This window comes from Palaemon carinicauda, chromosome 14 (genome assembly GCF_036898095.1).
Source record: "Palaemon carinicauda isolate YSFRI2023 chromosome 14, ASM3689809v2, whole genome shotgun sequence".
NCBI classification, from domain to species: Eukaryota; Metazoa; Arthropoda; class Malacostraca; order Decapoda; family Palaemonidae; genus Palaemon; species Palaemon carinicauda.
Window position 1 is genome coordinate 40,868,771 of NC_090738.1, and position 23,166 is coordinate 40,891,936.

The following is a 23,166-nucleotide window of genomic DNA, read 5'->3' on the forward strand; positions in this document are numbered from 1 at the left end:
CTGTATTTTGATCAAGGTTTCTATCTGTTTTTATGTCTTTCATTTCTTTCTCACAAGCTGTAGGGTTATTCTGTTTTGTAGAGACTTATACGGAAAGTAAATTACATACATTCTTTAGATGTTGATATAATATAAATTTAAATAGCACCATTGGACATAATAAAACATTATTGTATCCATCCAAAACAAGCTGGTTTTGGCACTGATCATTTATGTATGGGTTCAGTTATTATGTCAGTGCAAATACCTGTCGCTGGCCTCCTGCCTTTCATGAGTGACCTTTAAAGACACACAAGAGAGTCCGTACTCATTGTCTGTTCTATATTGTATTAAGCTTTATGTAATGATTTGATAAGAAGGTTCTATTATTTCTTTAAATCTCCCTTGATGTTCATGTTGCTTCACTCTAGAAGCTTAGTTTCACCATTTACCCCTAAAGCTAAAAAATTTCTTGTTTTCTTTCCTTTCAATAAACTTATGCTTTTATTAAACTGAGACAACCTAGTAGTAAATGGCAACAACCAATGGCTTCTGCAAGCCACTGCCATACTGTCTTGTCCTCTGGCTCTGTGGTGCTTTCAGCCTGTTAACAAGCCCCAAACTCTAGGTTATAGACCACTGCTTAGATTGTTTAAGGGAATTGTTTTTTTGGCAATCATGATCTGTATTCTCTGTCTTATGTCTGGGATAGTAATGTGATGTATATAACTGTTGTGAGAGTTCCTAGTATGTAAAATAGTTTTTAATGTTGCAGATCAAATTAAAAGTTAAAAGCACAAAAAGAAACTTTATTTCAGTTCAGGTGAAAATCCAAAGAGGAGACTAGGCTAGTTGATTATAGTTGGGATGATGACAATAGTGACACAACAGTATCAAATTCCAATACAGTACATAATGAAGCAAGTATTGATTGTGAAGAGATTCAAAAACTCTTAAAGTGGTCCATTCAGTAAGGATTCTGATGGTGCATAGCGAATTACACATTAGAGATTCTCTCATAGAGCCTCAAGTTCTTTATTTACTTAAGACACTCTTGCTGCAAAACCCTGTCTTCCCGTAATCCTAGCTGATCTTTTAGACGACTAGATTGCGAGGCAGGAGACAAGAGTTGGTAGGTTGGATCCTATAGGTAGAGCCCATGTTTTATGACTTATCTCCTTTTCATCATCTCAGAATATTTCTGAAAAATATCCAGACGAGTTGCACAAGTTAAATTCTGATGCTGCTTATTCTTCAAAGTCATCAGAAATGGTTACTTCCAAGACAATTTATACACTTCAGTTCTCCTGTTTCTTTTTATATAGAGTTGGTAAATTATCTCAAATGCAAAGAAAGGCAGGTGGTAAATTATCTCAAATGCAAAGAAAGGCTGGTGGTAAATTATCTCAAATGCAAAGAAAGGCTGGTGGTAAATTATCTCAAATGCAAAGAAAGGCTGGTGATAAATTATCTCGAATGCAAAGAAAGGCTGGTAATTCTAGTTCTCATTAAATGTCGAAGCCTTCTATTCCACAAAGACATTCTGACTTATATAGGGTGAATCAGTTACCAAATCTTCTAGGTTACAGTACAATTTAATGCGCTCCCTTGAGCCTATCATTAATGCAAAATCTTGCTCTAGATAAATGTCTAATTTGTTTCCGTGAGCCCATCATTAAAGCAAAATCTTGTACTCAATTACAATCTAATCTGCTCCCTCTAGCCCATCATTACTGTAGGTAGACAAAAAGTCTTTAAATGCAGGTTTCGAAAAGAAATATTCAATTTTGTAGCTTCTATAACAGGAGTTATTTCTAGTCTTATAGAAGGTTTGTGCTGTGACAGTGTGAAGCACAGAAACATTAATTGATTTCTCCCCCTATTTTGCGATGTGTTGGATTTAAATAGTATCGATAAGATAATTGATTGCTCAAGTGGTTACCAGGACTCAAAGGGACTCTTTCAGGTCACTTTCTAGGGATGTCCATGTTATGAGCTAGTAGCTTCAATGGCCTTAGAATTATTTCCCCTATGGAATTCGTTTAGTAACAGTAAGGTAAAATATCAGAATTCTACTCTAGTAGATGTTTTGAGAGAGTTGCCAACCAGAATCAAAGATCTAATCAGAGAGCAATATGACAGTACTTCCCTGCAAATCCAAGTAGGAGGAAAACTTTCCAACTTTTATCAGGTTTGTGAGAGCCTTCGTTCCAATCCGTGGGTGCTAGCTGTATTCAAAGGTTACTGGATTCCCCTAACCTCTAATTCCTCCTTGTCCAAGGAACCAATCCCTATTTCCGAGTTATCTAGCAAATTCAGCAACGGCACAGATTTTGAAACTTCTGGAAAAAAGATGTATTAGAAGAGGTCTTGAATCTGCTCGTGTTTCACTAGTTATTCGTAGGCCCCAAAGCCAAAGGGTTTTGGAGCCTGGTCTAGATGTCTCAAACCTCAACACTTATACAGTTCTCACAAAGTTTTCCACGGAAATACCCTAGAAAGTTAGAGGGGGTGAAAAAGCGAGGAGAGAATTTTTTTAATAGACCTCTCAGATGCCTCTTTTTATCTAACTATTCATCTGAAGGTCAAAGGTTTATCAATTTAAATGCCTATGTTTTGGTCTCTGGATGGCCCCTAAATGTTCACCAGGATGATGGCTCCACATTTCAAAATGCTTATGGATTCTGGAGCTAAGAGATCTTTTGTAACTGGATTTTGAGATTTGATGCAAAAGACTTTGGTTTAGCAAGTGTGGTTGCTCAGGTTACTGAAACATATGGAGAATTTGGTCAATCTAAAGAAGTCTCTTTTGATTCCAACTCGGATTTAATATTTGGGAATGATAATAGCTACAGTTCCTTTTGGGGTTTTTCATCGCAAAAGGGGATTTAGTCTTCTTCGATTGTTGAAAAAGTTCAAAAGGTTAAAGTCTGTCAGTTTTGATGTGGATGAGACTACTAAGGACCATGATGTCCATGGAGAAATTCTTTTTTGCAACATAAAAATAGATGAGATTTTTTGTTCTCTAGTTCCTGATCTCTTAGTATGGAAGGTAGATTCCATATTACAAGACAGGTCAAATCTGGAAGTATACTTTTTTCCATCATTTGGCAGGTGATAGACAAGTTCAGAATTTCTGCAAGCAGCAGGATGGCGCTGGTAGCCCCATTTTGGCGGCAAAGGTAATGGTTCATGGAACTGTGGCCTGTTCGAGAAGGTTACAGTACAGAACCACAATGTTCTCTGACAACCAATTTTGAAGGAGATTCATCCAAGCACATATATGCTGCATCTAGGTATTCATCGTATTCTCTGAAATAAAGGACTTTTTGTGGCTCTTTAGATTGTCCATCTTAAGTTCCTAAAGACAGTCTACCAAGTCTCTATCAAAGCCAATATTATGTTTATTGAGATTAGTGCAAATCTAGAAATGTCTCAATGACTAGAACTTGTTTGGAGGATGTTAATATATATTTCCTTTTTATAAAGAAATTTTCAATTTCAGCCATTAAGGGAGATACATCCATGATTAATTCTGTACTCAAGCATCTGTGATTAGATCTATCTGTTTTAGGTATTATAGCAGATATGTTTAGGGCTTTTAATATCGAAAAACATCCAGCAGTCAGGGTTTTTTATTTTGTATGAAGCTTTACAGTATTTAAAAATCTTTTGTGGTGTTGGCTTTATTAAATGCAAAAGTGAACTACAAGCAATATCTCTTAGGGTATATTTGAGGGCACAAAAGATGATCTTCTCTTTTTGGCCTACTTTCAGAACTAGAAATTATTTTAAAACTAAGAGTTTGCTATAATTCTTTAAATTTTCCTCTTGGAAACCGGTGAGTATTATGTCACAAAATATTTCCTTTAATTGGTAAAAGCATTTCAGTGTTATTTAGACAAAACTACGGCCATTAGAGGTAGTGTCCCTAAAAAATGTTTGTTGAAAGTTTGGTCCCAAGGCTCGCAAAGAATTCGATCAAAGTCTAATGAAAGACTTGAAAGTTGAAGTTCATGATAAAGTGCAGCTAATCTATTTTTGAAGAAATTTTTCTTTAGAAAGAGTTTTGGTGGTAACTCAATTGCGTACCAATACGATATGCAAATCTGATTTGCTTATCAAGAATACTGGGCGTTAGGTCTTGTTGCAGTCTAATAGCATTTTTGGATTTGATTCATTTTTATTTTTCTCATAAACAATTTAGAGTCCAGTATTTCAAAATGTAATTTGAGATGATTGGTTTCCAATATTTGAGACTACATATGAGTTTAGAATGTTAATTCTCCTTATGATTTTGAATAAATTATAAATGCTTTATCTCATTCCTTCCCTGGTGACCCACTTTCATCTGAGTATAGGAGTTGGCTATATTAACATCAGATGAGGTTCATAGAAATAAACAGATTTTTTATTACAAAATTTTTAATTTCTCTACGCGCCTGATGCTCATAAATATGGCTACCCTCCTCGCCACTTGACTTGTGGTATCAAGAAGATAGGGAATAGTTTTTACTTCATAACTGAAGACAAAAACAGTATGGCTTGTCCAAGCTAATGGTTATTGTCATTTATTGTTAGATTGTTTAATTTCATTAAAAGAGGCTCAAGTTCAATCAAAGGAAAGAAAATACAAAAAAAAAATTTTGTTTCAGGGGTTAATGTGGATAGAACAATATGAACATTGGGTGAGTATAGAGATAACAAATTTTATTATTAAAATTCTATTTATTCTACAACTGCAGACACCTTCCAACTATTGCTTTCAAATTTAGTGTTACAATACTACTTTATTCCTTATAGTAAATGGGTTTATGGAAACATTAAAAATAACTATCAAATTGTACTTAAAATTAAGTAAACAGGGAAATCATTACACACATTTTTAAAATATAATTGCTATTCTGTACAATACAAGCATTTTACATTACTATTTTTGGCCTTCACAACATTAAAAAGTTATATAATTCTACCATAGTTAAACTACTGAAGTTCACACATTCCAATACACCTTTGTACATTGAGAGCTAATGCTTGAATGAATTAAAGTGAGAATGTTAGATAAAATACTGTTATTGCAACAAAAAAGTTTTTTCACACAACATTCAATCATATAAGCCATATATATATGTACAGTATATATGACACTAAACAGATTTATGTCAAAATCATAAGATTTCCAATGTAAATGTTTTTTCTTGCCCATGACATTATTACCACTTCTATTTTATTAAAGAGGTATGGAGATGGGTATTGACTATCAGATAAATACATTTGTATAAAAGAAAAAATTTTTATAGATTATTATGTCTTACAACCCCATTTTCATGTAAGCAAAGATCATTACCTAGTGTGAGGAAAGCTTTAGAATAGGCCTCTGCTGTGAGCAGTAGGATAAACTCAGAAGTTTAAAGATGAGGAAGATCAAAAGCTGAATCTTGCCCACCTCTAACAAGAGGCTACAGGGCCATATACCATTAGGTCTAACTGATAAGCAAATGTTATGGATAGAGCAGATTGGTTCCTAAAAGCAATATTAAATTTAATTTATAAATTGAAGTGGAAGAAGATTAACGGCTATACATTTATCTCATAGATGGAATATGACCCACCTGAATCATTGGATTCCACAAAATGCTGTATAACAATATCTATTGGGATAAAACTTGGTAAAGATTGAAGGCCATCTCCAAGTACCCATGCTCAAAATGGAAGAAAATTTTGAGATAAATGTAAAAAGTGGGCAAGGAGGAAAATGCACGACTCTCTCCTGTCTTCATCCTCAAATAGGAGTAGGTAATGGAATTAACCCTTATTCACCAAACTAACAAACCTTACGTTATTTATCATGGATATTCTTTCGGCAAAGCTGGAAGGTAGCCAATTAGACTTTTTGGTGCAAGGTGGCAACCCTACCCAGACATTAGGGGGTAAAAGGTGGCTAGGTGTACCAGCCACCTGTATATATTCTCACAGAATAGTGAACTAGTCACTTTTTCTCTTTGGCTTCTAGCGTGCGGTTGTCTCCTCTCTCTATTCCTCAAGGCTGCCATGGACATTGACGAACATTGTTGTTCACGCTCATTTTACGCTGATTTTCTCTTTTTCGGCGTAATTGTGCTTCTTCATTGACGCTCCGATGCGAACATGTCCTGGTTGCAAGGGTTGCCCTTGCGGGCTTCATGTTGTCAGTAGAGACCGACCCACATTCTTTACATCCGACTTGTAGGGGGGGTCGTTACGAGCAAGACTCGCCTTGTGACAAGTGTAGGGAGTGGTCTGCTTCCCAGTGGAAAAAGTTTGGGCAAAGCAGGAGTGGTCTGCCTCCCAGTGGAAAAAGTTTGGGCAAAGCAGGAAGAAGGCGGCTAGGCGTGATCGCTCTCACCAAGAGTCTAACACGGAAGTGAAGGGATCGCAAGTTTTCTCCTCTTCTCTGCACCCTCCCACACCTCTTTCCGAAGCTCTTCCTCGACCGTCTTCCTCCGAGGAACGACCGAGTAGGAGTGCAGTCCCATGAACTCCTGGGCGATCTCACGGACTGTAACGGAATTGGCCTGTTGAGGCCAGTGCTCAACTGCTTTCCTAGAAATAACATTTCCATCCCTGATCTGAACATAAGTTAAGAACTGCGTTACAGTACTACAATTGACCTAAACAGGACAGAGTAACAGATCTCCAAAGACATTTACACTTAGGAGTTTTGTGTTTGGATGGAACTGGCTGGTGAATGTTACAAAACTTTGTGTATGCATCACTGGAGTGCTAATTGTGCTTCAGAGGTGGGAATCTTACCCCCAAGATTACCACCTGTCTTACCACAGGTTTTTTCACTGGTACACATTCAGGAAGCCTTGGCGCTCATGAAGGGAAGATTTCATAGCCCGTATAAGCTTTGAGATCGATCATAGGTTCCTCTTCCATCAGTATAGTAAACTGAAAAAGCTGCAACCAAGCGGATGAGAAAAGTTCTGTGACCCGAAAGTAGCTGAACGTATGGCTGAGGTCCAATCGTCTGGTGTTCAACAAGTGTATAGATGCCCAATCACATAGTAACAGGTCACACTTAGAGAGCTCAAGCAGAGAGGTAGCGTGTGGAGACTGGAGCATAGTTATCGTGTTTGTACTGTGTTCTTGTGTGGGATCAGTTAGCTAGGATTAAATGGTCTGCTAACATCACTACACTTGCATTGTGCATTGATGGTGTGCCCCACCATTCTCTTCCTTCTGTACTGTTGTCTCACACCCTATGAAGAAGGAAGGGAATCAAGGTACCATGCCAGGTTAAAGCAGGCGTTGTTATTGTTGGAAACACTTTTCTATTAAGAGGGTCAAGTTTTGGAACTACTCCTCCCATAATACCATGCAGAGGTATCAGACGATGTCTCATGAGAGTCGTCCTGATACCGATACAGTAGATCATTCTGTACTTTGGTGACTACTACCTTATGATCAGGTCAGCAGGCATTAAGTAATATAAGTAGCTGCAGGAACAGGTGAATTGGAGGTAGCAGATGCATGAGCATACTGATACTTCTACTAGGGAAAGAATGTTCCCATCTTGTACTTTCTTGCCTCATCCTATTACTGTTTTCCTGAGTGAGTGGATACATTCTTGGTACACACTTGCGCCTGATGTAGCAGGATCTGCAGGCTCAGTCAAAGGAATGGTATCCTGCTACTGGTATGAGACTGAGAACTATGCATGACAAAATTTTTTCAATTGTGGGTATATTTTTGGAACATACTGTACTCCCCTAAATAACAGACCAAGTACAGGTACAGGAGACGTGCATACCAATCTTATTCAGGAAGGAGGGGTGTTGAGTGGCAGTTTTCCATCCTGACACAGTCATGTTCCCAGCTCGTATAAGAATTATGAGTGTTGGCGTTTCTTTTTGCTATGGGGCAATTCTTGGCAATATCTCCTCTTGGTATGAAAATTTAGCACAAGCGAAAGGTGTGTGAACACCCAAAGAGTAACTGGACACCTCAGTATTGTTGTGTCTGCCAACGTATACAGTATCTTCTTGCTATGGGACAAATGGCAATCGCTCAATAAGGGAGGTTTTTGGTACCTCACTTTATCTCCAACAGGGAGAGACCTGGTAGGAGTCACACATATGTACATATGTAACTTCGATCAATAGGTCATCGTGGACTTATTTGATAATGTCTTCTACTTCTTCTGAAGTTGCAGCAAAGACTAGCGTAGATGAGGCAGGGGAAAAGGAAGAACTTGAAGTTTTTCAATAATATTCTGGAGTCGTACAAGCCAATGACAACTCTCTCAGGGAAAGAGTTCACATCCTTAGCACCTTCTGGTATTAGCAGACACTGAAGAAGAAAGGTGCTGCCCCTCCCCTTCACACTCGGTGGCTGCAGAGGTCTTCCACTAATGGAGCACCAGCGATGTCTAAAGAAAACCAACTTTCTTAGGTTCACGTTGTCATTGTCCTTGTGAGGCCACACACACGAGGGATAGAACAGCCACAGATAAGCTAATGGACAAGAATTCTGGATAATGGCAGGTAGCACAGAAAGCTGTCTCACAATTACAGTTCCCCTGCATATGCTCAGCTTCTTTCATTAATATCCCTAAAACATGACAATCTGCCAGTATATTTATTCAATCTTAAAGAAAAAGCAAAACATTAAAACAGTCAAGATGAAAAGGCAGCAGAGCAGCCTTAGTCAAAGTGCAAGTTTTCTACCAGGCTGGTGGGTGGCAATTACCCTCCATCTGCCAGCTGCTACTACTACCACCACCTTATTAAAAGTTTAAAAGACTGTTCCAGCTTTGTTGAAGTCTTACTTCTATTAAAGAATGACAGTCTGTATTCATGTAGGGACAAATCAAAGATAAGAGGTCTGAAAACCACTAATATTTGTAGACAGAGAAACTATTCGTATCAGCCTTGTATTTGCCAACGTTTGTAACTTCCCAAAATGAAATTTTTATGTAAAACTAATTCCAGTTACCTTGAGTTGCTGGAATACTTATTACATGAACATAACAATTTAGAATTTAACCAACGTCCAAGAATCCTACCAATGCAAACAAAAACTAATTATTCAAAAAAAAAAAAAAAAAAAAAAAAATTAAACCGTAAGAAATTCTTAAAAAGAAAAGTAAATATCTATTTAAACGTAACATACTATGAAAGTAAGTCCAAGACAACAATCTCAGGCTCAAGAAGCAAAATATCTAAAAGGACGAATCAAACGAAATGTTGAAAACTACATAACTAATTGGAAAGCATGAAAAGTGTAGTACAGAGAATGCATCAATGCAGTGGAAATGTTATAGATTTTGAAACTTGTGAGTTGAGGATTTCCTCTAAATTAAAATAAGGCTTATAAGACTGCTTAATGTAGTGTGAAACTAAACAAATACTGTACATAGCCTACAAACATATCACAATAGAATCACATTTCAAGGTTTTGAATATCATATGGCCAATCAAGTACAGTACAATATAAAAATTTCTTACTATTTTTTGACAAAAGTTTCCAAATAGAAAAAATCAGCTTGGTCAATGGTCAAACATGGCAATCAACTTGTCCATCTATTGTATTTGCAGTACCTATCCACTAACTGACCTATTCTCCATCTACTGTATTTGCAGTTTTATCCATTTACCACCCTATCAACTATTTCACACCTCAATATACACAATCCTAGATATTACACAATCTCTAAGATGTTAATCCTTATACAGTACCTAATTTCTGTATGTTGATGTCTTCCACCTTTATTGTTTTTCCTTTTATCACAGGGAATCCAAAGGAGCCTACTGCATTAGCTTAGGAACAACATGGCCTGCGTGAAGGTTATGTCTTGTGGGTGCAAGAGACTGCCATTTGGCAAAAGGTGCAGAGTGCAATGGATATGAAAGGATTGCTGTACCCGTTCTATTACCCAAGCTACTTCCCTGTCTGGAGCTAGAATCCCCTAATGGTCCCCCCAAGAGATCCTACTTCCAAAGGTCTTGCCTCTCTAATGAAAATTGACGGGACATATAAAGATTTCCTAACTATTAAAAGTATTATTATACTAATCCACCCACTTTACAATGCTGCTGTAACATAACTTGAAGAATATTGTTGAAGTAACTCGCTCAAATTCAGTACCATTTACTCAATTGAATAACACAATACTCAGTTAAATTAGAAGTACATCTCTCCTACCATAGAATAAGTAACTGGCATGCCTGACAAAGGACCATAATTAATGACCCCCAACTACTTTTTAAAATACTTGATTTTAATTTCCAGATATCAGTGAAAGTTAAAAAATTACTTTACATCAATATAATAAATTTTTAAAATAACAATAAAAGTTTCAGAACATGTAAATCTATTCCTTTTAAACCTTTTCAACTCTGCATATATCATAAAACACTTCATCTAACACCCTAGATCAAATGATAGAAAATCTGTATGAATTGTCCATGACAATAAAAACCTTGCTTTAGTTACACTGTGAAAAAGTACAAAAAAAAAAAAAAAAAAAAAAAAAAAACTAACAGAAACAAACTTAACTACAATAAGCAAAATAATACTATTATGGCTAAAAATAGAGTATCACAAACACATCCTACAAAAGTAGAATCATAAGGAAAACCTAATCTTGTACTTGTATTTCCACCACCTAAGGAAAGATTACCACCGCTAAAACCCTCATTCAACCCATAACTAACATTAAAATATTATTTTCAGTCTTTCTGAGTACTTTAAGGACAATTGACAAGACTGCATCAACATCATCTCTGCAAATAACAATTTCATGGGCCATATTTTTAATACCTTATTTGTCAAATGGTAATGTACATTCATTATTTTAGCCTTTAAAGTACTGTAACTGCAAAACCTGTCAAAGGATTGCATTCATTGATTTTACCATCAAACTTTATGAAAATGTAGTAAATTTAAATTGTATTGGCTATTCTTATAGAACCCACCAAAGAAAAGCCTGATAACAGACAAACTCCTATTACAAATTTAGGTTTCATACTCAAATCACCCATTCAGGTTTTTTGAGTAAACAAATCAGCTAAATAATCTGTGAGCAGCCCATTTCCTAATTTTTGTTACCCATTTTAATCCACTCCGATTAACAGTGGGCAATAGAACGTTAGCAGATCCAAATTAACTTTGAATGAGTTATAACCAAGGTCCAGAATCATCACTTAATAAAAATAATTACCATAAACAAACTAATAAGGTCTGGTATTATCACTTTAGTCATCCAAGCAAAGCTATACAAGTATGTAATTATTTACAACTACCAAACCCTTTAATTACATGACCTTTTAAATTACCATTTACACCCTTGAAAACTGCTACAAAGTACTCTAAAACTAACAACTATCTTTTAATAGTACATTAATCAATCACAGTTTTCTGTAGAAGACTTATCTTACACTAAAGAATGTTAGCATCAAATTTTACAAGGTATTCCTACAGAATCTATCACAAAATTCTACCCCCAACAATTCCTGAATACTTGAACTCCCTATTGTTACTTAACTCCAACTGACGTTCAATTGACTCACTCGAATAATATATAAAATAAAGTATCAACTACATACCATACTCTTAACATACAACCTGAATCTAACAAAATAAAGTTAAAAAGCCCCTTTGTATCCATAAAGCACTTGAGTTCTATAGAAATTAAACAGTGCATTCATGCTTTGCTACCCGGTAAAATGGCAACATTAATATGAATATCAGCATTATCATAAACACTGAACTGAGACCAATTATTTCATGTGAATGGTCATAGTTGCAGGATTTTCAAGGAACTTCTTCCACAAGTTAGAGAAACGTGCCATTGTGGCTCCATCTATGACACGGTGGTCAGCGGACCAGCTGATTTGCATGATGTGTGCCTTGACAACATTTCCTGCAGCATCAAACCTTGGGAGGGCCTGAAAAAAAGAGATAGAGTTGTAATGACTCAGACCAGCATTCTCACTACCACAATATTTTACTAAAAATCTTTCTAAAGACATAAGAAAGTTCTTGAGTGCCTATATGAATCTTATAGATTTTAAGACTATCTGCATTAGTTCAAAAAACAATATTAAAAATTAAACTAAGGATCATGATTCAAAAATCTTGTACTACTACAAGAAAAGGGATTACTATGCCTTTGCAACAGAGCACGGGCCCTTACAAAGACAACAAAACTTTTGGATGTGTGACTACAAAATACAGAGATTCAAGGCTAAATTGTACTTGGAAGGTGACACTGAAATCCTCAAGAGTTGCCGAGGTCTGAAATTGGGAAATATACTCCAATCTTAAACCCGGAGATGTTTTGGCCATGTCAAGAGAGAGGAGAGGAGCATTGAATAAATACACAGACCAGAAGAAAATTACAGCAGTGTTTGGAATTAATTTGTAGATAGAATTTAGTAGGACATTTTGAATACAATGGAATAAGGATAATGCAAATTGAAGAAGAGTATGAGAAATAAATTAAGACTGAAATGAGAAGTAAAAATGCTTGAATAACACAAATGAAACAATAAAGAAAATTGAAAAAAGGAAACTTTTGGCATTTGGGCCAACATTCACTCTACTTGAAGAATGACTTTGCAGCAGCTTATTCTACTGAATAGTGATGCACTGTGGCTCAGTTTAAAAAATTTGCCGGGTGCTTCCAGCTTGACGGATAAGGTTAGACTAAGTGAATTTTCAGATTTTTTTTATAACGGTATCAATAGGTTTACAGCGGATAGTCGATTCGGCGATTGGGGCATCGGTGGATAAGGAAGTTTTACTGTACTTGAAAAGTATCACGTAAAATCTGCTTAAATTTAGTAAATAACCACGGGAATTATCATCATAACAAATTTTTAAGATGTGATATCTTAAGTTTTGCTAGATGGTTATAAAATTTTCTAAAAAGAGAAAAAGGATATAAACGCAACATACAGTACCTGAATTTTCCCAATTGCACCAATAGCTACTCCTGGAGGTAATATCACTGGTTTGGCATAAGTTCCACCAATCTGGAAAGACAATCTTATTAACAAAAATTATAAATGGAACTATTAAAAATACGCCTTGTTAAACACTATGAACTTCAAAAGTGATTAACTTGGGTTAGTTAAGTGCATAAGTCATTAAAAAGTAAGACAAGTTTCAAAGGGTTTAGCATAATAAGGTGCAACTATATATTGGCATTCTAGCTAAAATGAACATCAAAACTGCATAGGAAAAATATTGCCCCTTTCAAAATACTCCTTGGCTCCAAGTATTTATAATTCCCATGAAATTGATCATCCACTTAACCACTGAAGTAGTAACAGGGATGCATTAACAACTGAAAATACATATAAAGTTAAAAAAAACAACGCAAAACTAGAATTTACTAACACTTCCAATATTTGAGAGACTGAAGGTACCACCAGTAATATCCTGAGTTTTAAGAGACCCTCGCAGCCCCAAGTCTTGCAGACGATTTAATTCCGCAGCAACTTCAAGGAGAGTTAACCCCTGGACACCTTTTATGTTTGGCACTACCAGTCCATTACTGGTGTCCATGGCAATACCAATATTATGACTAGCCTGGTGAAAGGGAGAAGGATTTTAGTATGGGGGAAAAATATAGAAAAAATAAGTTTGCCTCTGAGGCTACATATAATAATACATACAGATGACAATATCTATAAGAGCAACATTGAAACTGTAAATTTTTGTAATATTGTATTATCATGTTACAATTATATATTGTAGAAACCAGCCCTATAAAAATTCTTATTAACAGCATACCCTAAGTCTTTCTAATCTAAACTATTCGCAGGGCAAATATTCTCAATAAATTATCCCATCATGATAAAGGAATATTGCTGATGCTACTACATTTGAAGTCTATAGTAACATTTTAGAGAAATACTTTTCTCACTCACTCCTTTGCATCGTATATCAAAAATTAAAATATACCTAACAAATACACCTTCAGAAGTGTATATCTTTTACAAACCATAAATATTTCTAACAAGGAAAGGTAAGAATTCATTTATCATCATATCTAAAACAAAACATAAGGTCTAAAAACATTGACTTACTTATTACCAAGATATTCAGGGAAAGCTGAATGAACTCTTTAGATACTTAAATATACTATGAAACATAAAATAATAAATTCAGACTTGGAAATTTTAAAATCTCTGAGACAAACCTTATAAGTAATCTTTTCACATTTCTCATCAACTGCTGCATTCAGGACGGGGTAATGAAGAAGAGCCATTGACGCTGCCTTGATGAAAATGGGCATGTATGAGAATCGTACCCCGTGAGCTTCCGCCATAGCCTTCAACTCTTTCCGTAGCCCAACAAGAGCTGTTAGGTCAATTTCATCGCAGTATCCAAAATGAGGAATTTTCTGCAAATTAAAGTTTTAGGAATAAACAGAATTTTAGTGTAAAAACTAGTTAGTTCTATACTCACCTGACAGTTATTTTGCTTAGTAAAAACAGAATGGGTAGGCTACAGACCTGCAGCCAACACTCTCCCAGAAAATGTTTCTATAGAAATTAAGAGAAGTAGTTGCACTTCAATCAGGAATTCTACCTTTACATATTTCACTTGACTTGAATCCAAATTCCTATTAGCTTCTGCCACTGAATTTTTAATAAAAAATAGACACTTCACTCCTAGAAGGAAAAAAATTTGAAATCCCACCCCACAAAGCAAAATACCAACCTTTCCCCCCTAATGCTTCAAGTTTTGTCCAAATAAAACTTTGACAGTTCTTACGGGTCATAGAAATCTATTTTCTGATGCATTACCGACTTCTTTCTCCAAAGAAAGGATAAGAGGTAAATTACCGGAACATCACTAACAATTTGCTTTACACCAAACACAATTGTTACACTACTTGTTCCAAGCTTGGGTGGAGAGGGGGCTTGGGCGCTGATCATATGTACAGTATATATGGTTGGTCTCCAAGGCATTGTCCTGCTTGATAGGGCAATGTCACTGTCCCTTGCCTTTACCATTCATGAGCAGCCTTTAAACAGTCCAAAGATCAATATTTTTTGTTTATTATCATAAAACAGCTTACATTTTGGATACTTATCTCTTGCATTTTAAATTGAATTATAATTACCTACCTTTTAGACATCTAATCTTATTTTCCCCATACACTGTACCTCTTTCCCCTTAAAGGGAAAGAGGTACATCTAGACAATTCCTTGCGAGTGAGGTTGCTAGCCTCCACCCTTTTTCTTGATCCCGATGCAGTAACGTCCCTGACTGGTGATCGCCCGACTGGGGTTCGAATCCCACTTTTACTCGTTAGGTCCTTTGGTCGTTGCAACCTTATCATCTTTGTGAGCTAAGGATGGGGGGTTTGGGAGAGTCTATAGGTCTATCTGCTGAGTCATCAGCAGCCATTGCCTGGCTCTGCTTGGTCCTAGCTAGGGTGGAGAGGGGTCTTAGCCACTGATCATATGAATATATGGTCAGCCTCTAGGGCATTGTCCTGCTTGATAAGGCAATGTCAGTGTCCCTTGCCTCTGCCATTCATGAGCAGCCTTTAAATGGTGGACAGATTTAAGGCCCATAGTTCCAGATATTTTAGCCTGAGCACTGCACCACTTAGCCACAGTGCCAATCCTCCTATCCTCCATCCACATGGATCATAGGACAGTTCCAATAGATTCTATCAAACCTGATCACAGTCAGAACTCAAATCCCTGAAGTGAAGTCTCTGCCATCCAGCACTGTTACAATGACTGTACATTGTAATATTAAGTAAAATTGTCATACCATTGATAACGTAGAAAGACCACACAACTCTACACACACACACACATCATAACAGTGTAATGCATTACGCTTACCATTGCTTCCGTCATGCTCTTGACCATTGCCTTCTGGAAGCCCTTAATGACTTCTGTTTTGTCCTGACCAAGTATAACTGGCATAGAAGGTGGTAAAGAAGGAGCGGGAGCTGGAACCGGAGCTGCTGGTCGACCTGCATGAATTTAAAGTAATTATTTTATTTATCATCAATGCTCTCTCAACAGCAAAGAATTTATAAAAGATCAGTTTTCCCAGACTCTTAAAATTGATTACATAAATTTCCCAAACTATATTCAACAGCTAAGATGCCTGCCATACTACAATCCTATTGACTTACAGGTAAATTACTATTAAAGAGTAGGGAATGAGACCCTGAAAAATGTTATTTTTATTAATAAAATAAATTTTTGAATATACTTACCCGGTGATTATATAAGCTGCAGCTCTGCTGCCCGACAGAAAAACTCTACGTTCAAAATACGCCAGCGATCGCTATGCAGGTAGGGGGTGTACATCAACAGCGCCATCTGTCGAGCAGGTACTTAGTACTCCATGTAAACACAGAACCAATTTTCTCCTCGGTCCACTGGGTCTCTATTGGGGAGGAAGGGAGGGTCCTTTAATATATAATCACCGGGTAAGTATATTCAAAAATTTATTTTATTAATAAAAATAACATTTTTCAATATTAAACTTAGCCGGTGATTATATAAGCTGATTCACACCCAGGGGGGTGGGTAGAGACCAGCATAACTTGTTTACATTATTATGAGCTAAGTATTTTGTATTTCATTTTAGCAGTTATTCAAAATAACAAACATAAAATAAATAAGTACCTGGTAAGGAAGTCGACTTGAACAATTACTCTGCCTTTTTAAGTACGTCTTCCTTACTGAGCCTCGCGATCCTCTTAGGATGCTGAGCGACTCTTAGGAGCTGAAGTATCAAGGGTTGCAACCCATACTAAAGGACCTCATCAAAACCTCTAATCTAGGCGCTTCTCAAGAAAAGAATTTGACCACCCGCCTAATCAACCAGGATGCGAAAGGCTTCTTAGCCTTCCGGACAACCCAAAAAACAACAATAAAAAACATTTCAAGAGAAAGATTAAAAAGGTTATGGAATTAGGGGAATGTAGTGGTTGAGCCCTCACCCACTACTGCACTCGCTGCTACGAATGGTCCCAGGGTGTAGCAGTTCTCGTAAAGAGACTGGACATCTTTAAGATAAAAAGACGCGAACACTGACTTGCTTCTCCAATAGGTTGCGTCCATTATACTCTGCAGAGATCTATTTTGTTTAAAGGCCACTGAAGTTGCGACAGCTCTAACTTCATGTGTCCTTACCTTCAGCAAAGCATGGTCTTCCTCATTCAGATGGGAATGAGCTTCTCGTATCAACAGTCTGATATAATAGGAAACTGCATTCTTAGACATAGGTAAAGAAGGTTTCTTAATAGCACACCATAAAGCTTCTGACTGTCCTCGTAAAGGTTTAGTTCGTCTTAAATAGAACTTAAGAGCTCTAACAGGGCATAAGACTCTTTCTAGTTCATTTCCAACCAAATTAGAAAGGCTTGGAATATCGAACGATTTCGGCCAAGGACGAGAAGGTAGTTCGTTTTTGGCTAGAAAACCAAGCTGTAAAGAACATGTAGCCGTTTCAGATGAAAATCCGATGTTCCTGCTGAAGGCGTGTATCTCACTGACTCTTTTAGCTGTTGCTAAGCAGACGAGGAAAAGAGTCTTTAAAGTGAGATCTTTAAAGGAGGCTGATTGTAGTGGCTCGAACCTTTCTGACATAAGGAATCTTAGTACCACGTCTAAATTCCAACCTGGTGTGGCCAAACGACGCTCCTTCGAGGTCTCAAAAGACTTAAGGAGGTCCTGTAGATCTTTGTTGTTAGAAAGATCTAAGCCTCTGTGACGGAAGACTGCTGCCAACATGCTTCTGTAACCTTTGATCGTGGGAGCTGAAAGAGATCTTTCCTTCCTCAGGTATAATAGGAAGTCAGCTATTTGGGTTACAGAGGTACTGGTTGAGGATACTGATACCGACTTGCACCAGCTTCGGAAGACTTCCCACTTCGACTGGTAGACTCTAAGAGTGGATGTCCTCCTTGCTCTAGCAATCGCCCTGGCTGCCTCCTTCGAAAAGCCTCTAGCTCTCGAGAGTCTTTCGATAGTCTGAAGGCAGTCAGACGAAGAGCGTGGAGGCTTGGGTGTACCTTCTTTACGTGTGGCTGACGTAGAAGGTCCACTCTTAGAGGAAGAGTTCTGGGAACGTCCACCAGCCATTGAAGTACCTCGGTGAACCATTCTCTCGCGGGCCAGAGGGGAGCAACTAACGTCAACCTTGTCCCTTCGTGAGAGGCGAACTTCTGCAGTACCTTGTTGACAATCTTGAACGGGGGGAATGCATAAAGGTCTAGATGGGACCAATCCAGTAGAAAAGCATCTATATGAACTGCTGCTGGGTCCGGGATTGGCGAGCAATAATTTGGGAGCCTCTTGGTCATCGAGGTTGCAAAGAGATCTATGGTAGGTTGGCCCCATGTGGCCCATAGTCTCTTGCACACATTCTTGTGTAGGGTCCATTCTGTTGGGATGATTTGACCCTTCCGACTGAGGCAGTCCGCCATGACATTCATGTTGCCTTGAATGAACCTCGTTACTAGAGAAAGGTTTAGATCTCTTGACCAGGCGAGGAGGTCCCTTGCGATCTCGTACAACGTCATAGAATGGGTCCCTCCTTGCTTGGAGATGTACGCTAAGGCCGTGGTGTTGTCTGAGTTCACCTCCACCACCTTGCCTAGAAGGAGGGACTTGAAGCTTTTCAAGGCCAGATGAACTGCCAGTAGCTCCTTGCAGTTGATATGTAACGTTCTTTGATTCGAGTTCCAAGTTCCTGAGCATTCCCGACCGTCTAATGTCGCACCCCAGCCCGTGTCCGATGCGTCCGAGAAGAGAACGTGGTTGGGGGTCTGAACAGCCAGGGGCAGACCCTCTCTGAGGTAGATGTTGTCCTTCCACCAAGTCAGTGATGACTTCATCTTCTCGGAAATGGGGATCGAGACCGCTTCTAGCGTCTTGTCCTTTCTCCAGTGAACAGCTAGGTGAAATTGAAGGGGACGGAGGTGCAGTCTCCCTAACGCAATGAACTGGTCCAGGGATGAAAGCGTCCCTATCAGACTCATCCACTGTCTGACTGAACATCGGTCCTTCTTTAGCATGTTCTGGATGCATCCTTGGGCTTGACTTGTTCTGGGGGCCGACGGAAAAGCCCGAAAAGCTTGACTGTGAATCTCCATCCCTAAGTACACTATAGTTTGGGATGGGACCAGTTGAGACTTTTCCATATTGACCAGGAGACCCAATTCCTTGGTCAGATCTAGAGTCCACTTTAGATTCTCCAGACAGCGACGACTGGAAGAAGCTATTAGAAGCCAGTCGTCCAAATAGAGGGAGGCTCTGATGTCTGCTAAATGCAGGAATTTGGCAATATTCCTCATCAGTTTCGTAAAGACAAGAGGCGCCGTGCTTAGGCCAAAGCACAGGGCTTGAAATTGGTAGACAACCTTCCCGTAAACGAACCTTAGAAAAGGTTGGGAATCTGGGTGGATGGGGACGTGAAAGTAAGCGTCCTTTAGGTCTAAAGAGACCATCCAGTCTTCCTTCCTGACCGCTGCTAGAACAGACTTTGCCGTCTCCATGGCGAACGTCTGCTTTGTGACAAAGACATTCAGAGCACTGACGTCTAGCACCGGCCTCCACCCTCCTGTCTTCTTTACCACTAAGAAGAGACGGTTGTAGAAGCCCGGGGATTGATGGTCCCGGACTTTGACTACCGCTCCCTTTTCTAGTAAGAGAGACACCTCTTGCTTCAAAGCTAGTCTCTTGTCCTCCTCTCTGTACCTGGGAGAGAGGTCGATGGGAGACGTTGCTAGAGGGGGTTTGCGTACAAACGGGATCTTGTACCCTTCTCTGAGCAACTTCACAGATTGTGCATCTGCGCCCCTGTTCTCCCAGGACTGCCAGTAGTTCTTGAGTCTGGCTCCCACTGCTGTCTGAAGAAGGTGGCAGTCAGACTCTGCCTTTAAAGGACTTGGTACCTTTCTTCTTAATCCCACGTCTCCCTTCGGCACGAGCACCTCCTCTGCTGGAGGCTCTGCCACGAAAGGGCGGAATAAATCTGGACGCTGGAGTGTCCATCCTGGGTCTAGACACGGTAGGCAAAGGGGTGGCTTTGCGGGCAGATGACGCAACCAGGTCATGCGTGTCTTTTTGAATCAAGGAGGCAGCAATCTCCTTGATCAACTCCTCTGGGAAAAGGCACTTTAAGAGAGGAGCAAACATAAGTTCCGATCTCTGACATTGTGTTACTCCAGCTGACAAGAAGGAGCAAAGGTTCTCCCGTTTCTTGAGGACCCCGGAAACGAACGAAGCCGCAAGCTCACTGGAACCGTCCCGTATGGCCTTGTCCATGCAGGACATAATGAGCATGGAAGTTTCCTTGTCAGAAGGGGAGGTCTTCCTGCTCAACGCTCCCAAACACCAATCCAAAAAGTTAAAAACCTCGAAGGCTCTGAACACTCCTTTCATCAGATGGTCTAAGTCTGAAGGAGTCCAACAAATCTTGGAGCGTCTCATGGCTAGCCTGCGGGGAGAGTCTACTAGACTTGAGAAGTCGCCCTGGGCAGAGGCAGGAACTCCCAAGCCGAGAACTTCTCCCGTGGCATACCAGACGCTCGATCTGGAAGCGAGTTTCGCAGGGGGAAACAAGAATGCTGTCTTCCCAAGGTGCTTTTTGGACTGCATCCATTCTCCCAACACTCTTAAAGCTCTCTTAGACGAGCGGGCGAGGACGAGCTTCGTAAAGGCAGGCGCGGATGACTGCGTGCCTAAAGCGAACTCAGATGGAGGAGAGCGTGGGGCTGCAGAAACAAACTGATCAGGATACATCTCCTTGAACAGTGCAAGAACTTTCCTAAAATCCAAGGAGGGAGGCGTGGTCTTGGGTTCGTCGATGTCCGTATGCGGGTCGTCAAAGTGTGCAGCGTCGTCATCATCAGAGAGGCCATCGTCTGAATACTGAGGAGGAAGCGGCAAAGGAGTAGGAATTGGCTGGTCAGCTGAGTCCGGCAGCACGGGTGCATGCGTGACTGCACTGGACGCAACGTCATGGAACTGTTGGCCAGTCTGTGAGCTGGCAACAACCATAGCAGCGCGGGGGCGCAAAGCGTCTACTCCTGACTGTCTAGTCTGCTGTGGGCGAGTAGTGGTAACCACACTGGGTTGCGGAGGTTGACGCACCGCGTCAAAACAAAACAACTTAGGTTGTTGTTGTAACTCGCGAACGTCAACGGAGGGTTCCGTGCGTCGCTGAACGTCAACATGCGGCTGGCAGGGTACACTGCGCATGGGTGGCGGGACTCTCACAGCTGGAGTGCGGGAGAAGGTAGCCTCAGCGTCCACTGGACGCACAACCGTGGTTGGTTGTAGGCTAACGGGTGGTGCAGCGTCAACCTTCTCCGCACGAAAGTCCTGCATTAATGACGTTAACTGCGTCTGCATGGTCTGCAGCAAAGACCACTTAGGGTCTACAGTAGCAGGTGCGGCAACAGACGGTGTTACTGCCTGTTGCGGTACCGCTTTGCCTCTCTTAGGAGGTGTGCAGTCATCGGAAGACTGCAGCGAGTCCGAACTGACCCAGTGGCTACAACTGGGCCGTTGGACTTGCGCGGAAGGGACCGACTTGCGTTTAAGAGGCCGTGAGACCTTGGTCCATTGTTTCTTCCGAGAAACATCTTCCGCAGACGAGGAATAAATGAGCTCTCTCGTCTTCTTGTGGGTGGGGCGATCTTGGTAAGATACGTCCGAAACCACGGAGGGAACGTCTGTCCGCTGATTAAAGCCTGTCGAACCCTTTGGTCGTACGACATTGCTTCTCCCCTGGGCTTGGGAGCTTGCAAGAGGTCCCGGACTGGGAGGACGACAGGCACGAACAGACGCACCCTCAAGCGCAACACTAACACTTTCCACAACACTACCACTCACTTTGTCACTACCCACTGCACTCTTACACTTCAACTCCTTGACGTCTGCCATGAGTTGGTTACGGTCACTCGCCAATGACTCGACTCTCTCACCCAGAGCCTGGATGGCACGCATCATATCTGCCATCGAAGGTTGTTGAGTGCTAGAAGGGGGATCAGGAGCAACCACTACAGGGGAAGGAATAGGTTGTGGGGCATGAGGAGAGGAAATATCAACGGACCGAGATGAACTTCTCCTGACTCTATCTCTAGCCTACGTGAATATTTCAGGAATTCGAGAAAATCGAATTCCGAAAGCCCAACGCATTCCTCACATCGATCTTCCAATTGACAGGTTTTATCCCGACAATTGGAACAAACGGTGTGCGGATCGATAGAGGCCTTCGGAAGACGCCTTGAACAGTCCCTAGCACTACACTTTCTGTATTTAGGGACTTGAGAAGGGTCAGCCATCTTGAATTAGTCAAAGGGGAATTCAAAATCTATCCAAAGTCGTCAACAAATAATCCAAAAATCAATAAAAGAATGCAAGGATGTATTGAAGATAACCTCTGCAAAGCGAAAGCTAATAACTAGAAATGTGTACTTCACCAAAATCTGTGAAAACCAATCCAGTAAGCAACAGCGAATTTAGTAGGTCTTGCCGGTGGCACGACAGAGAGAAAATTGGTTCTGTGTTTACATGGAGTACTAAGTACCTGCTCGACAGATGGCGCTGTTGATGTACACCCCCTACCTGCATAGCGATCGCTGGCGTATTTTGAACGTAAAGATTTTCTGTCGGGCAGCAGAGCTGCAGCTTATATAATCACCGGCTAAGTTTAATATTGAAAAATTAGTTTTGTACAATAAACAAAGAAACACTATAAACAAAAAAAACAATAGAAATCTAAGACTCAGCACTTTGGAAACTATTTTGGGCGAAAAAAAAAAACACACACCTGGGGAGATGAAAATGAGCAAAATCTGACTTGGAAATAACTAAAAATATTAGTAAATAAATATAAAGTATAACTCAATTACTTGGTTTTGGAGGAGGGGGAGCTGGTGTAGGAGCTGCCTTTGGTTTTGGTGCTTGAGCCCCAGACTTTTTGTTTTCGATGTAGATGAGCAAGTCCTCTTTCAATAGCCTGCCATCTTTCCCAGTGCCTTGAACATCATTTAGATCAATCTGTTGATCAATATTGCTCATGTATAATAAAGTCTGTACATCATTCTACATATTGCTTCCACCAAGCACAAAAATTCACCCTGTTTGTATACATTTAAAAACACTTTCTTAGGTAATATTTTTATTATAATTAATTAGC

General features: G+C 39.8%; 2 protein-coding genes across 2 annotated transcripts in view; one reads left to right on the forward strand and one right to left on the reverse strand.

The window, feature by feature from the left end:
* The window catches only part of LOC137653545 (transmembrane channel-like protein), a 186,735-nt gene that overhangs the window by 26,202 nt on the left and 137,367 nt on the right, over nt 1-23,166 (forward strand). The window lies entirely within an intron of this gene.
* Nucleotides 4,862-23,166, reverse strand: part of LOC137653544 (lipoamide acyltransferase component of branched-chain alpha-keto acid dehydrogenase complex, mitochondrial-like) — a 50,989-nt gene continuing 32,684 nt past the window's right edge. The window contains exons 5-10 of the mRNA XM_068387025.1: nt 22,880-23,027; nt 15,840-15,973; nt 14,174-14,377; nt 13,369-13,560; nt 12,930-13,001; nt 4,862-11,912 (exon numbers count right to left, since the gene is read on the reverse strand). Of these exons, the coding sequence (XP_068243126.1) occupies nt 11,745-11,912; nt 12,930-13,001; nt 13,369-13,560; nt 14,174-14,377; nt 15,840-15,973; nt 22,880-23,027 (918 nt within the window). The 3' untranslated portion in view covers nt 4,862-11,744. The remainder of the gene's footprint in view (nt 11,913-12,929; nt 13,002-13,368; nt 13,561-14,173; nt 14,378-15,839; nt 15,974-22,879; nt 23,028-23,166) is intronic.